Consider the following 15,745-nt stretch of genomic DNA (forward strand, 5'->3'; position numbering starts at 1 on the left):
TTGTAAAACTCCCAGAAGGCTCCACAATTCCTTATCAGCACAACACCCATTCTGTTTCTAAATACTTTTTTTTTTTAACACGATAGTGGTTAGGTATACCCACAGACAATAAAGTAAATGAGTCTACAGTGCCTTTCATGTTGATGTTTCACACTTGGAATATATTTGGAAGATATTTTACGGCTGCAATTAAAAAATTGACATTTACGCCATAGTAATTTTTGGTTTTAGCAAGGCCATTGTGTTGACTAAAGCAAAAGAAAGACAAGTTATCCTTTCACATTTTTATCAACTTTTTTTTTTTAAACAAATTAAAAATTACAATAATTGACTTACCATATTGTAGGTGGTTCAGAACCTTCTACTTCCAAGTAATCATATTTTTCTTCCATTTGAAAATCTGTAAATATGAGTGAGATAGTATCGCCAGGTTCTGCCACAATTGTCCATGTGCAATCTGCATTGTTATGGTATTCATTAGGAAAATTGGGGCTGGAGATGATACCACTGGATCCTCTCATAGTTCCTCCACAAGCATCCTCAGCTGTTAAAAAAAATGTAGAATGTCCTTAAAATCACTCCTTAGCAATCCATACTTTCTTACTGAGAAGAAGAGTTTGTTACCTTTTAGATAAACGATTATTTAAGGTTTAACATGTTAGACTTGAAACACTAATGCAAAGTTAGGGTACTAACAAGTAATTGCTTCATATTTCAATTATTTCAAAATTATTATACTGGGTTCAGCAGATATTTTTATAATCTACTTTTTATTATTTTGATTAGCATTGTTCCATTCATTTTACAATGAATGAGATGCAAAAATTTCATGATTTCCTCTTGTGCTTTAACCAAAAATGTTTTCATCAAGCAAATTTAGTTTAATTGTTATCATAGGCAGTCTGACACAAGAAATGCAGCAGCAACATTATACTGAAAAATCAAAGCTCTTCATGGGTAATTTCCTAAATATCAGATGACAGACCCTTTCACAATTAAAATCTTTACATCATAGTTATTTTAATGAGGATAATTTTAATAGATCTTTTGTTTCAAAAACAACTATGGGAATATCTTTTTCATGGTAGCATGTTCTATAACATACAGTCTTGTGCTGAATAAACTCGTAGCATTCATATTGCAGAAGATTTACAAAATCTTCTAACAACAGAACTACTTAGTGATAGTGATATCGCATAGTGATTCACAGATCTCATTCTTCAAGAAGGTAAGAGAAAATGACTGATGCTGTGTATCGTCATAAAGGTATATATATGCACCCTGTCTAATATCCCCAAAATTATTTTTGAGAATCTTGTGTCTTTTTTTTGTGAGTCAATAAAATTGACTGTGAGTGTAGTGTTATTACTTTCAGAAATGGAAATACCTTTCAATAGAGCAATATCATGTTTTATCTCAGTAATTTAGTTTGTTACCCAAATGTTTGAAGCGCACCCAAAAAGGAATTTTTTTTCTGCTTAGTTAAAGTGATAACAGGAATAAAAAGTGATCTAAAGCCTGAAATCAGTCAATATTTCTGAAAAGTTAAGAGAAAATTTAAAAAATAATTTTGAAAGAATATAAGATCACTGAACAAAAGTTTTAAAGAATTCCACAACACATGTAATGACTCAGTCCTACCAGGAAGAAATTTCTTAATGACTGTCACACCTCCTAATAGGGTAATTTAGAAATTTAAGATACCAGCTTTTGTTCCTTAAAAATTCTGCTAGATTATTGTATGATCAAATAGACACACTAAAGTAAAAACATTGGATTTAATCTTGCTAATTAAGGAGCACTTTTAGCATTCACTAAATGTAACAAAGTTGAGGAACCTCATCACTTTACAGGCTCAAGTCTTTTACTGTGAAAGGAATACAGTAGTGTATGAAATATATCAATGAAGTTTTGGTTTTGTGATTTAAAGAGAAATCAGAAAATCAAGATCTATTTTCTTCTTTTTAATTATTACTTAACAGAAGTAGTATTTCCATTGAAACAATGGTTAACATACTAGCTAAATGATTTTGAAGGACCTGTACATGTTTATTTAAATATGTTTTATCATTTACTGATCTGAAAAAGTTGGTACAGGTAAATTTTCATAGCTTAATTAATGAAGCTTGTGCCATCTGAGAATAAAAAGAATAATGAGTGGAAAAGGTTTTTGGCTTGCATAAGTTAAAAGGAGAAGACTAGGAGTACTCATAAAAGACTAAAGACATTGGAATAACTTTCCTTTAGACTCAAAAATAAAAGGGCTTTGGAAAAATATTGTACTACAGAACTCATTATATTTATTTTCTATAAATGAAATGGAGAGAGAAATCTATCCTAGTTCCCAGCAATCTAAAAGCTGTTCATTAAAAATGTTGCTATACTATGCTAATACTTAAAAGAAGAAATAAACAAACAGAGTGACTATGTTTAAAAACAGAGGCTGAGTCAGTGAGCATGTCTGCTATTTCTGAACCACATCTGTTTAGAGATTTTTGCCAAAATGAATTTTTGCTGCCATCAGCAAAACATGAACCAGACACAACATGATGCATTTTGTTCTGATTCATGAATCAACACTTACTACAAATAAAAAGGATAGTAACTACTTTTAAATATAACCAAAAGCACACCAGATATCTTCTTAGCATTTGTAATGCAAACATTAGCTTGATAAATGAGAGAATTACTGTGCTCGGTTCCTATATCCCTCCATCTACAATATCATTTAATTGTTATTTATTTGGCTTCAATCTTGCAGGCAAATCCTCATAGCCAAAACCTCACAGCTGGGAAGACATCAATTGCCTTGAACATGTTTGGTGCCTTAAGTTGTGAAGCCACTGGAATAGAGAATCCATCTTCAACTGTACTATAAAGTGACAAGAACTGTTCTTTCTCATATTGAAGTTGACAAGTTCTGCCACTGACTTCAAAGTGCATGGTGCCCTGACTAATAAAAGAAAATTTAATAATCATTTATATACAATCCTCTTTTAACACCTGAATTTCTATCACTTTCATAATTGCTTCGATGTCAGTTGTGAAACACAAACAAATAACTGATAGGAAAAATTCATGAAGAATAACAGTTCCCCATCTTCGCCACTGTGCAACGAGTCCAACAATAATACGTGATCAAGACAGAAAGAGAGGAAAGGTAATGCTTGCAGTGATTTCTGTACAGAACTCTGAGAAACTCTATACATTTCTCTGTCTTACAACTCTGCAAGACCTGTGTGAAACCACTTAGCACCAATCCTCAAAGATACTTAAGTACCTAACACTGCTCAGCTTCAATGCGATCAAAAGGCAGTATCTAAACAGCAGTTAAGCACCTAAATTCCTTGCAAGAATTGCTTATCACTCCCTGTTCTTTTGATTTCCAGTTATGAAACAGGGAGAACAATATTCAGAGGAATGGTGAGAAAACAATACTTTTGTAAGATTTTGAGACAATCCGACATTATGCTGCTAACAGTTCTAAATATCCAACAAGCAGAGATGAGATTTTAAAAAACATTCTACTTTTGAAATTCCTACTCAATATTTTCAAAAAGCAAATTAAATTTATTTTGTCATGAATTTAGAAAATTTATCTAACCTACAAACTTGCAAATGCGATATGAAGGCATAAATGCAAAAAATATGCAGATTGCCAAGATGTCATTTTTGCAAACATACTTCTCTGATCTTAACCATATGTTGAAAGGGGAAGATTTTTCAAAGTGATATGCAAGTGGGGACTTGGCTTAGAAAAGCTTTTCAAGGTATTAAGAATTCAAATTAGGTTCTATATTTGAATATGCATGAGGGCTCATGCAGAAGGAATATCTCTGATACTGTGATGATGTGTGTGACGATTATAAGAGTACAAAAGTTTGGGTTTTTTTTTTTTTTACTTTTTTCTGGGCATAGACAAGTTATTATTTATATACATACACACATGCCACATTTTTTCTTCTGAATAAATCCCAGCAAGAAAGGAAACATTTGAGTAATTCCTCATGAAAATTAATTTCATATAATTTTATATTGTATTCTCTAAATCAATTACCATCTTCTTTGTATGCTGTTCCTTGTTGGTTTTTCATAATGAATTTTCAAAATGCATATATTTATTTATTTAGTCTTCTCTTAGTTTATTTTTAAATGTAAATACCTGCTTATTCCTGTAGGTTTCAGTGATATTTACAATAATGTTACATAAGCATTGAACTGCAATTTTCAAGAAGAGTGATGATCAAAGACAATCAATGTTATCAGTGATTTATGGACCCTGCAAATTCACTGCTTTCAATGAGAATTCAATGAGATTGCATAGTAAATCAAGTTTTAATTTGGCACACAATGTATCATGTCATCTAATCTAACTAGATATTTATAGGATTTTGGACAGTTAGAATTAAGTGCATTACTCCACTGTTCACAGAATAATAGGCATTTCCATTACCTAGTCTTGAAAATCAGATGAGGAGAAAAAAAAGAGTATAGCAACTTTCCTAGTTTAAACAGTGATTTTTACAATATCTAATAAAAGTTTTGAGCAAGTTAAGCTGCTTCTGGAGGAACCCGTCAAGAAAGGCTGAGTGCTTTTGAGAGGACCTGTAGCAGTTCCTCTGTACATTGATCTTAGCTGCACAGACTCTATGAACTTCATGGGATAGCATTCACTCGCTGTACTTCAGGCACAACCCCAGTTGTAGTGTTGTTTGCTATCCGAATTTTAGAGAGTCTTTTATTCCAGACAATTTGGCTGAGCAGTCTAAAGGAATTAACAGTCTATTTCTCCCACTGAAGCACTTAACAGTCATATTAATTATTGCTCTTAAAGATCTATGCACATTAATAACACCTAGCACTTATAACTTTCATCTGAAGATCACAGAAGATCTTTACATTAGAAAGCATTGAATTCTTTCAGAAACTCCAGTGTTTTTAACAGAATGTATAACAGATAAACAGATAACATGAATGATGTATGGGCATTTCAGAAATACTATTTTTTCTAGTTTTACTTTAGTAAGGTCACTATAAGATTAATAAGTCAAATTCTACTGTAACTTTCAAATTCACTGTAGCTGCTGTCCACTATGTTACTAGTGTAAAATACTTCTCATATTTGAAAGAAACATGATCAGAACAAAGAGGGAGAATATTGGGGAGAGACAACTGGAGTAATAACTTTCAGTTACGTCTATGCCATTATTGGTGAGAGAGTCATAGCTGTGTCTCCATCTACACCAAGAAATCTCAGGCTGCTACATGAGACTTTGAGAGTCATTGCCAGATAATTTAACCTAGACTACTCCCTCCAGTTTTTAACCAACCATGAGAGAAGAATGATGAACAGCTACACGAGAGAGTCACTCTTCTGCCATGTTTTCCAAAATTGCATTGTACAGTCTTAGCTGTCAGCAAAGGATGTGGGCCATACAATACAATAAGAACATAACATTCCATAATAAATAAATCCTCATCCTATTAGTGTGGTTAAAAATGACTTTACATGCCTCTGCACATTCCTCTGCATATGTGGGATGCATACACATGTATCCATGTGGTTACACAAACTCTACCCATCCACAGTATTTTCTTTCAAGCTCAGATGTCTTAATTGATGTCTTACTGTAAAGATTTCTGTTGGGCAGAACAAATATCATTTGAAAAATGATACCATTTGAAAAAATACCATTCTCCACTCTATAACCTCATATTTATCATTAAAATATAAATGAACCACTTATAGACATAAAATAATTATGTGCAAAGTGAAGCATAATTCTAAGTATTTTCTTACTAAGTGGAGCCTATTGCTTTTTACATCTTTCTGAAACAGTTCTTGATTATTTGATGCAATAAAATTGAATGGAAATGGAAGTGGAAATATAATTATGTAGATTATACTTTCTGATATTTTTCCAAGACCACAACCCTTTAGCTGTAATCCAGATTCTGACAGAAAAAATGTTTTGTATAAAATTCTGCCAGTGTTATTTAAATAAGATTTTTAACCATCAATCATATTCATATTGAACATGATAAAGAAAATGAGATTTTCCCCTCTAGGCAGTAAGTCCTTTGGCATGAGAAAGCAAACAGTTCTGTCTGGCTATTAAAAAGGCAGCACACTTTTAGCTATGAGTTAAGTTATCTAAACACCTCAGAATCAGAATGCAGCTTTTTTTTTCTCCTGAGGAGCTTCTCCTTTTTTGTTACTTCTGAAAGTTTGTCAGAGGTTAGCACTAAACTTAAAAAAAAAAAAACCCTCTCACCTAGATATCAGCCTCAGAGATCACAATTTAGGAAGAGTCTTTTGTGTTTTTATTAGGGTCTTATAATGAATATTTTATATATTACAGAGATATTTTATACAGATTTTTTTTCTTCCTGTGTTTATTGACTGTTTTTGGTGAAAGTCAGAATTTTCTTCATTTGAATAATATAACTACAGAAGTATTTTATCTTTAATGTTTTCCTCTTTGAATGTCTGTATTTTTATGCATTCAGATTTTTTTTTACAGTGCATGGCATAGAGAAGCCACTTTATATCATGTTTTGAACTTAATTTTCCACAAGTCTGAATTTGCTGGTTTATCTGTCAGCAACTTTCACAAATTTCCAATGTCACACTTGGCCAGTGCTTAATCCAATGTTCTTATATACACTCCAGCTTTGCAATTTTCTGCATGTCCTATACTCCTTTCATAAAATCCAACGTAGAATGAGTTTCTTATTAAGTTCCTTCACTGGCTGGGCTACAGATCAGCAGCAGAAAAGAAACTAACAGGCTGAAGTAGAATGCCCCTTAAAAAAATTAAGCATGGTTAAAAAGTCTGTAGTATAATAATCTGATTATGAAATGCAGATGAACAAAGCAATAAATTACATAGGTAGTCACAAAAATGTTGTAAGAAGCTACACAGGCAATCCCATTTCATAGCAGAGTTTCCTGTGTTCCAGGTACTCCTCTGCACAGAGTACAACATTTATTCCTTATGTTCCCTGCCTGCCTTTTTTTTTTGAAGAGTCTGAATCCACCCATTGCAGCACTCCAGTTGTGCCAGCTGTCCTGTTTCAGCTCTGTGATTTTAATAATGTCAAAAGTCTGTGATTGCATATGGATTTACAGTTCCTGTTTGTTTCCTGTGCTGCATACGTTTGCGTACAGGCACTCGAGACGCAACTCTGGTCACCTTTCTCTCTCCAGAAGAGCGTGAGAACCTCGCCCATTGCCCTGTCCTGTGCACATCTCCCTGGCCCCTCTTCCCTCATTTATTTATAAGCTTTGGTCAACAACCCAATGAACCTAATTTAAAACTCTCATTAGGTTAGCAGGCTTGTTGGCAATTGTGCACTTGCCCCATGAAATAAAAACTAATTATTCAACCAGTTTAACTTATTCTTTACAATTGTGTTGCATTCTGATGTTCAGAGTCAGAGAATAAATTCATTGGTCTTTAAAATAGGAATAGAGAAAACAGTATGTAGTGTGCTGCATAATGCATTTACATTTACTTTCATTTAATATTCTAATATAGTTTTAAAGTGCAAATATGTTGAAGGATATATGTGTATGTAAATATTATTTCTGAGAAACATTTATACACTTGGACTTTCCTCACACCTGAAATAATCAAAAATGTTGTCCCTTCCTCTTAATTTCTCTTAGAATATTCTTATAGTTTTCAGAAATGTAAATAAAATACCTGCAAATCATATATCAACTGAAGATCTTTAAAGATAGTTTTGTTGAAGATTTGTCATCAATGACTTAAACTGATCCTGCTTTTGAAGGAAGGGACATAAGGGATTTCTTGAGGACATAAGGAACCCTAATTTTTTATGATTTTGGGTTGTGATTTGTGCAACTCACACAGAGGTTTTAGATCCCAGATAAACCCAAGGATGATTATAAGATGACATGATTCACATCCTCAAATCCTTGGTTTTGCACTTTTATGTTCAATAAAGCTGCAATATTTATACAGATTTGACAGCCAGCAAAAAATCAAATAATTGATTCTGTAGCTAAAAAGGTGAGGAAGCTCAGGAGCTTAAACTGTGCTCTACCAGAAGTTAAATGGAATATATTCTCAGTAAATTGTCTCCTAGCATGCTGCTTTTGAGACAGAACCACAAAAATGAACTATACCAGTGGGAAAACACTACCAACACCCACACAGTTTGTGCCTGTTTGGAGACATCATGTTGTGAATATAATTTAGCTGGATTATACTCTCATACAGGTTTTCCAGCAGGAAAAGTAACCATTTTCTAGTAAACATTGCACAATTATCTCATTTATTATTTTATGTATAAAGAAGAAAAGAAATGTGTAAATAGAGATATGAAAAATCTTGGCATATTAAAACCAATAGCTTTTTTACAAAAAACATAAAAGATATGCAGTCTCCTGAATTCTTATCTGTATTCTAGGGAAATATCATACGTCATTTGGTTAATGGCTAACTTGGTAAAAAGGTGGTTCATTTTTTAATTTTCTGTTCTTCTAGACTGAAGACTTGAAATATGATAGATCAACTCACACGTATATCTATCAAAAGTAAGATAACCTACCAATCTGTAACTCAGCCAACATTTCTTTTAGTGCTGTTTCCCAGCAACAGAGAATGAAATGCATATTTTTCTCACGTAAAAATGAAGTTTTGGGGGGAGTTGGTACTTTTACTGCTTACAAACAAAACCAAGTAATTTATATCAGCATACTTAAAGTGGCCTTCCTTGTGTGAGCACAGTAGACAAATTTAAATGGAAGAGACTTCTTGCTGATCATCCTATTTCCAATTGCTTCATGAAAAAATAATGCCTAACAGTTCTTCTTCAGTGTTAAATTAAGTTCTTATTTCAGCCCTAATAGTTCTAAAGCCTGATTTTTATGGTCTGAGTGGCTGAGGGACAGAGGATTTAACATTAAATTCATTTAAAAATGAAATATAGGGGAAATCAGAAATGAATTTAGTAAATGGTTCAGCCAAAGAAGAGGGAAAAAAGACCTACAAAGTGAAATATTTCAATTCATCAATTTGAAAATAACTGATTTTTTTCCTAATTATTTTTAATAACTGCAAAGAACAGGATTTTTACTTTCATTCTGAAATGTAATTTTGTCTTTAAAATTCACCAAACTCGCAAAACATGAGAGATGATCTAAAACATATTATTTGTGATTAAAAAAAAAAACACTGGGGATCTTCAGCATTTTTTCACTTCTTAATAAAGAAACTAAAATATCAGTTCGACCATGACTGATTTTTTCTTCTTGTTTTGCAGTTTAGCCTGTGAACCTAAGATAATTATTCACACAGCTGAGACTGGGATACTGCTCTGTCACAAAGAGGATTATGCTAATGAACAGCATAAGAATGTGACTATTATTGGAAATAAGTATGTCAAGTGGTACCTCTTGTATTTATCTGTTGGTAAGTTACTGTGTAAAACAAGTTCGGTGCTGTTCTGTTAAAATGACGTGGTGAGGCTGCCTAGAAGATGGCTGGGTGGCTCACACGGCCACAGAGCCCTGTGGTACCCGACCGTGGTTGCCAGGAGGAGAAGTTTGCTCCTTGCTTGAGACCAGCTGATGGCTCTGACCTGGAGGAACCTTCTCAAATGCAGAGTGCAGCAGGCAGGATGCAGGAGCCCCACCAAGAAAAGATTGTCTGCAAAAGCAGATAGAGATACTCCAGGAAAGAGCAGCAGGCTACACAGCTATACCATAGTGGCACTGAAAGAAAACCTTCTCTGAGACCTAAAGAGGAGTTTGCTGTGATCTGGGAAACTGCTGAAAGTTGCTGAAGTGAGAGCAAGCTGAAGGGAAGGACCAATCTTTCAGAGTCAGGGTGGAAGGGGGAGATCTATTTTCAATCTTCTTTTTATGGTTTTGTTCCTGGAAGCATCTAGAACACTGCATCCAGTTTTGGGATTCCTGTGCAAGAAAGAAGCTGATAAACTGGAGTGAGTTCAGCAAGGGCTGCTGCCATGGTTGAGAGCTGGAGCACTTTGTCCTGAGAGGAGAGGCTGAGGGAGATGGGCTGGTTCAGCATGGAGAAGAGGCTGCTTTGGGGGGACCTAACAGCCCCCTGGTACTTAGAGGGAGATAATTGAGAGGACAGAACCAGGCTCTTCACAGTGATGTGTGGAGGACAAGAAGCAATGGGCATAAACTGAAACAAGAGAAGTTCAGACCTTTCCTTCTCCAGACCTTCTTCTCCTATAAGGAGAAACTTTCTCACATTGAGAATAACCAAGAAGTGGAACAGATTACAGAGAAGTCTGTCAACACACAATTTCTGAGATCTGAATGTTGCCCAGACTTGAATTTCTTCCTTGCTACAATTTGCTTTCTGCCTTTAAACACTGTTTTAAAATATACTATTGCTTCATCTCCAGCTGAAGCGCCTCCTTGTCATCTCAAAAGCTGTGCTTCCCCCCTAAAAAACATATTTTAGTAAATATTTAAATATTTCAACTTCTGAATTCCCTTTTTGCCACATATTATCACATTGGATACATTGGGGAAAAAACAGAATGGACTTTATTGTATTAAACCCAACAAAATATAAATGATTTTGTTATTGTTTTAATGAAATATTTACATGCATTTGAAATTGCAGTAAAAATGTTCTTTTACTATTCTCTTGGTGTATACCATATAAATCACTGAAGTCTATTTTATTGTCAGGTAAATTTTGTTGCAGATACTCCTGTTGTTTTTATTAAAAACACCTCATTAAGATTTTGTGGAATTCACATTGTTGCATTAAAAAAAAAAATCAATTTACAATTAAGTTGACAGGTACCTGTTAGAAAAATTGCTCTTATCTCAAAAATCTCTGTGCGTTGTACACAGGAATACTTGAGGATATGATGGACATATTTTAAGCTTGAATCAGAATTATCACTTGACAACTCTTAAATTTTATTAGCTGTTCTTATGTGATTTTCCTCTAAAAGAGAGCAAATCTCAAAGCATCAACTCTACATATCTGCCAGATATGCAGAAGAAAAAAAACATGCTTAGCCAAAGGCAGACACACACCTTATAAGATTTTTGCCATCCTGGGTCCAGATAATGCCTTTACCTAACCGAGACGCTTAAGCTGGGAGCAATCACCTTAGACTTCGAGTCAGAAAAAAGAGTAAAATCTAGCATCTCTCTCTTTAGTCAGTATGAGAGGTTGTGTACAGGTGATATCTCCTTTTCTGTAGCGCCTATAGAGAAAACCTAATACAGCTACACACCTATGACCTCCCTTCATACATTGGTACATTTTGATGAAATAAGTGTAAGACTCCAAGGAGATAATAAAACAAGTGTCCTCTTTTTCTCCACCCTAAGTTATCTGTTCTAATGCACTTAGGAGTTATGGAAAAATTTAGAATGTGTCAGACCTGAATAATAGATACAATATGATTTTTTTTTTTAACCTAATCTGTAACCAAATTCTTAAGGTGGGACAAAATTCTTATCTGACTTCATGACACTGTGAGTTGGAAGGTAAATTTGCAGGCTTACTCAGTCTCTTAATATTAATAAATAATACTGAAAATTTCACTTTTCAAATCAATTGTCACAGTTCCTAGAGAAAACTGCTCAGTTTAGGTATCTTATGGAGTTACCTGTTTGGGGCAGCTTGTTTCAAAAGACCTAAATGGACAGGTCTAGAAAATTCTTTCTGTTTTTATTTTTCCTATTCTTTGAATTATGAGAGATTTCCTGGGATAGAGTGTTTTGATGTTGTAACTGCGTAGCCTGTATTTGCCATTGCTAGTAACAGGCCATAAGCTTTGTAGTGAGCTTGCAAGGCCTCAGGACTGAGGCTTGTCAGGCCTGCTCTGTGTGGACTTTTCTTGGCCTGACTGCAGCTCTTTTTTCCATTGCTTTAGCTGAGACATCAGTTTCTCTAATTGACCAGATGTCTACACCTGCTTTGTTTTACTTTTGCTTATCTTTGAGTATTAAACCGTATTTTTATTTATATATATATATATATATATATATCAGTAACAAGCAGTTGTTCTGTGCAGAAGGAGACACTTATGACTAACATCATGATGTAGTATATTACAGGCCTGGTGCAATAGCAGACACCTTGAGAAGTGGAGACATAGATGTGGAATAGAGGACTGCAGACATGGGATGATAGGAGATGGCGCACAGGCTCGGCTCTGGAGACCCCATGGCTATAAACAATTCACCCATGGTCAGTTAAAGAAATGCAGATGTGCAGCTGGACAAAACTGTTTTTAGGGGTAACAAAGAGAACAACGAACAGGTATCTAACACACATAGAAGGCACCATATATAGAAAATTTAGATGTAGCATGGAGCTGTAGACCAATGAAGAAAGAGCAAAGGTGTAAAAGCACGTTAGCAAACATAAAAATGGCTCCAAATGGATGCCAGAGTGAGGAAGAAGGAACCAGCAGTGTGAGTATTATATTCCTCCTAGTGAAGGGGTCCAGATGCTGACAACACTTGTAACACCCTCACCACTACCAACAAAATGAAACCACCAGTCTTAGGACCCAGAGGAGCAACAGAAGGGTGAACATAACTTCAGGAAACGGGATAGAATGAAGTACATGTATAACAATTTTAACTGCATTATTATACTTTTTCTGAATCAATTAGACCTGGACTAATAGTGATTAGACTTTTAAGATTTCCATTATGCTAACAATAATTTCTTGTTTTTTTTTATATATAAGGTGTGCTTCCTCTTTACCCGTAAACAAGATTTGGAGTGTAACATTGTGTCTTCAAAGAGGTGTTTTTACATATAAGAAATTATTGCTATAAGTTATACTTAAAATAAGCTGGTGGTAAATGGTATTTATTTTACTTACAATAATGTAAACTTTTTTTAAATCTCATTTGCAAGGATTGTGCTATTTGGCGAGCAGAATCAGAAAAGCATTTTAATATGCAATAAATAAAATACATTTTAAAAAGTTTTAATAATTTGGATTTGTTTGGGTAGAATATCCAATCTTTCACTRCACAAAAGGAGGTTATAAAGAAGACAAAGTCACACTCTTTTCCAAGGTGCACAGCCAAAAGACACAAGACAGTGGTCACAAATTGCAACATAGAAAATTCTAATTAGACATAAGGAAAACCATTCTTCACTATGAAAGCAGTTAACCATTGGATCAGGCTACCCAGGGGGGCTGTGGAACCTCCCTCCTTGGAGATTTTCAAAATTCAAGCTCAACCTTATCTGTCTTTAAAGTTAGCCTTGCTTTAAGAGGTATGTTGGATTTGATATCTTCCCACATGAGTTCTTCTCTCATTTCTGTGATAGCTTACAGAGAGGAAAGAACAATAGCAAAAAAAAAAAAAAACTCCAAAAAACAAAGCCTGAGGAACATGTGTATTGTCAGAATTAACTTACTGTTTTACAATCTCCCTGCACGTAATCTAGTACAGTATCTAGAGCAAGATCAGAGAAAAAAAAGCACTTCCCATTGTTTCATTTTCATCTCTCTCAACCACGTTTAAAATTGTAGTTTTTCCTCAGAACAAGTGCATTAACTTTAAGTTTTATACTGTCCAGTGGGGAAAGGATTGCAATGCGTACATCTTCAGTCATTTTTAACTTTGCTATAGAAATTTTGGAATAAGGCCACTTAAAGCTCTTTTTGTGTACACCACCATACAACCAACTCATTACTTTCTTACATTACTTTCAGTATAGGAACTTAGTGGGAAGAGAATCTGACATATTTTTCATTGTCTATTCCTTTGAGCCTTCTGGTCTCATGACAACTGGATTACAGGGAGTATGCAACTTTTTAAAAATACTTTTATGAAAAAAATGCAAATGTTCATCAAAATATCCTTCTAAAATGAACAATTCCATATAATCAGGTTTGTAATACAGATAAACAACAGTGTGCAGTTTTTCCAAGCACTATGCAAATCAGGAAGCATGATTGCTGCTTCACATCTGTTACCTCTTTTCTCCTGTAATGTTAAGTTCACTTTAAAAGGATCTTCCTTTTATCCCAGCATAAAATGGCTAAGGATAACAAAATGCTTTCAAGAGTTCAGAGTTGCGATTTTGGTACTTGCTTAATTATGCAGAGAACTTAAAATTCAGCCCKCTTGAATGTGATCTGTGACTACTGCTTCCCCAGAAGAGAGAAGAAGGACTTGACCTCTTCAAGAGATGTTTTCTCAGCCAAATTATGACTGCTCTGTCAGCTCTTTTATCTTGTTTGCCAAAATTTATCAAACTTAAATTAACTCTGCTTCCATTTCAAAAGTTCACAGACACATTCAGATTTGGAAAACTAAAATCAGAACTTGAAGGAAAAGATTTTTACATGACAGAAGTGTTTAGAAAAAAGAGTTTCAAACTTCTGTTTGAGGGATGTACAAAGAAGTTTTTCAAGTAGAACTTGTGTACACCTTCTTCCTCTATCCAAATGTCTCTGCCACTCACGTCTCTTCCTCCCACCAAAGAGTTCTAATGTTACACTCAGAATCTTCTTACATGCAAATAGGAATACACTATATATATGCAGCCAAGAAATTATTTTTGGTCCAATTAATGTTTTAACAGTCTAATAATCCAAATTATCTAATGAGTACAAAGAAACCTTATTAACAACAGCTAACATTGTTGTACATGACCATTCTGGGACCTACTCCTTTTCTCTGGTGTTATGTTCCCTCCCAATGTCCCTCTGGGTCCAAAAGTTGACACTTTGGTCTTCAAACAAAATGAAGGAAGGGGAGCGTTTACGACAAGTTATCAGCTTCCTCCCTTCCCTGGGAGAAATGTGATGTTCATGTGGAGTTTATTTTTATCTGTTTTCTTTTTACTGTCTACCTCCTTCTGATCACCTCCCAGATGAAGTTTGAGAGTTGCACATAGCCTCTCCTACCCCAAATGAACACCAAAGGCTATTGTTTGGTACACGGTGCTACCTAGCTTTCTTAGATATCTGCTAGGTGTGGCTGTCATGGAGGTTAGGCTCAGACAGGTCAGGCAGTAGTCACTTGACCACTAGAAAATTGGTAAAACAATATAAATTCAGCTCAGCTCTAGGTAAAAATCATGTTTACTGGGCTACATTGTCCTCATATTAAGAAGTCTTCAGGGATGAACTACCTGCAAGCCCATAGAGGATCATCATGAACAGCCTGAGAAGTTTCGCTGACTGTCTTCCCAGCTAAATTGCAGTGAGTAGATTCACTGTGTTTATCACTATCACAAACTACTTACACTATTAGGAATTTTTTTCATGTTACAAAGTCATTTAGAAAGATTTTTAAATGCATAGAAGCTTAAAGTGTAAATTACATTAATATGAACCTTTGATTAATATTTTCTGATACTTCTTATTAGGTTACTTTCCTTATTTGCAGCCTTTTCTTTATTTACTGAAAAACAAACAAGCTAGTATTCATTAATGAGGGGCTAAGACTGTCCTTCCACAAAACAAAAAAATTACAGAATTCAGATGCTAATAAATACCATCTTAAGTCTAATTAGAATTAGATACTTAGGACTGGCTTTATTCATTCCATGTGAGTACACTGGTTAATTAAACATAATACTAAACTGTATTATATTATATTATATTATTGAATGATAAGCAGACTTAGGGTTCTGTCAAAGAAGTCTGATAGAGGCACTGAGATACTCTCCATTCAGTCGTGCCTTCAAGAGCAGAGAAACAGGAAGATCAAAACAGTCTCTGGGCTTGCATT

The 15,745-nt window shown here is 34.5% G+C and overlaps 1 protein-coding gene across 1 annotated transcript in view; it reads right to left on the bottom strand.

Annotated features, from left to right (window-relative positions):
- The window catches only part of LOC112974075 (CUB and sushi domain-containing protein 3), a gene marked incomplete at its 3' end in the record, with an annotated part of 516,764 nt that overhangs the window by 471,361 nt on the left and 29,658 nt on the right, over positions 1–15,745 (bottom strand). Inside the window, exon 3 of the mRNA XM_026082659.1 lies at positions 337–544. Within this exon, the coding sequence (XP_025938444.1) occupies positions 337–544 (208 nt within the window). The remainder of the gene's footprint in view (positions 1–336; positions 545–15,745) is intronic.

The sequence above is a fragment of the Apteryx rowi genome, unplaced genomic scaffold (genome assembly GCF_003343035.1).
Source record: "Apteryx rowi isolate R43461 unplaced genomic scaffold, aptRow1 scaffold_589, whole genome shotgun sequence".
NCBI classification, from domain to species: domain Eukaryota; kingdom Metazoa; phylum Chordata; class Aves; order Apterygiformes; family Apterygidae; genus Apteryx; species Apteryx rowi.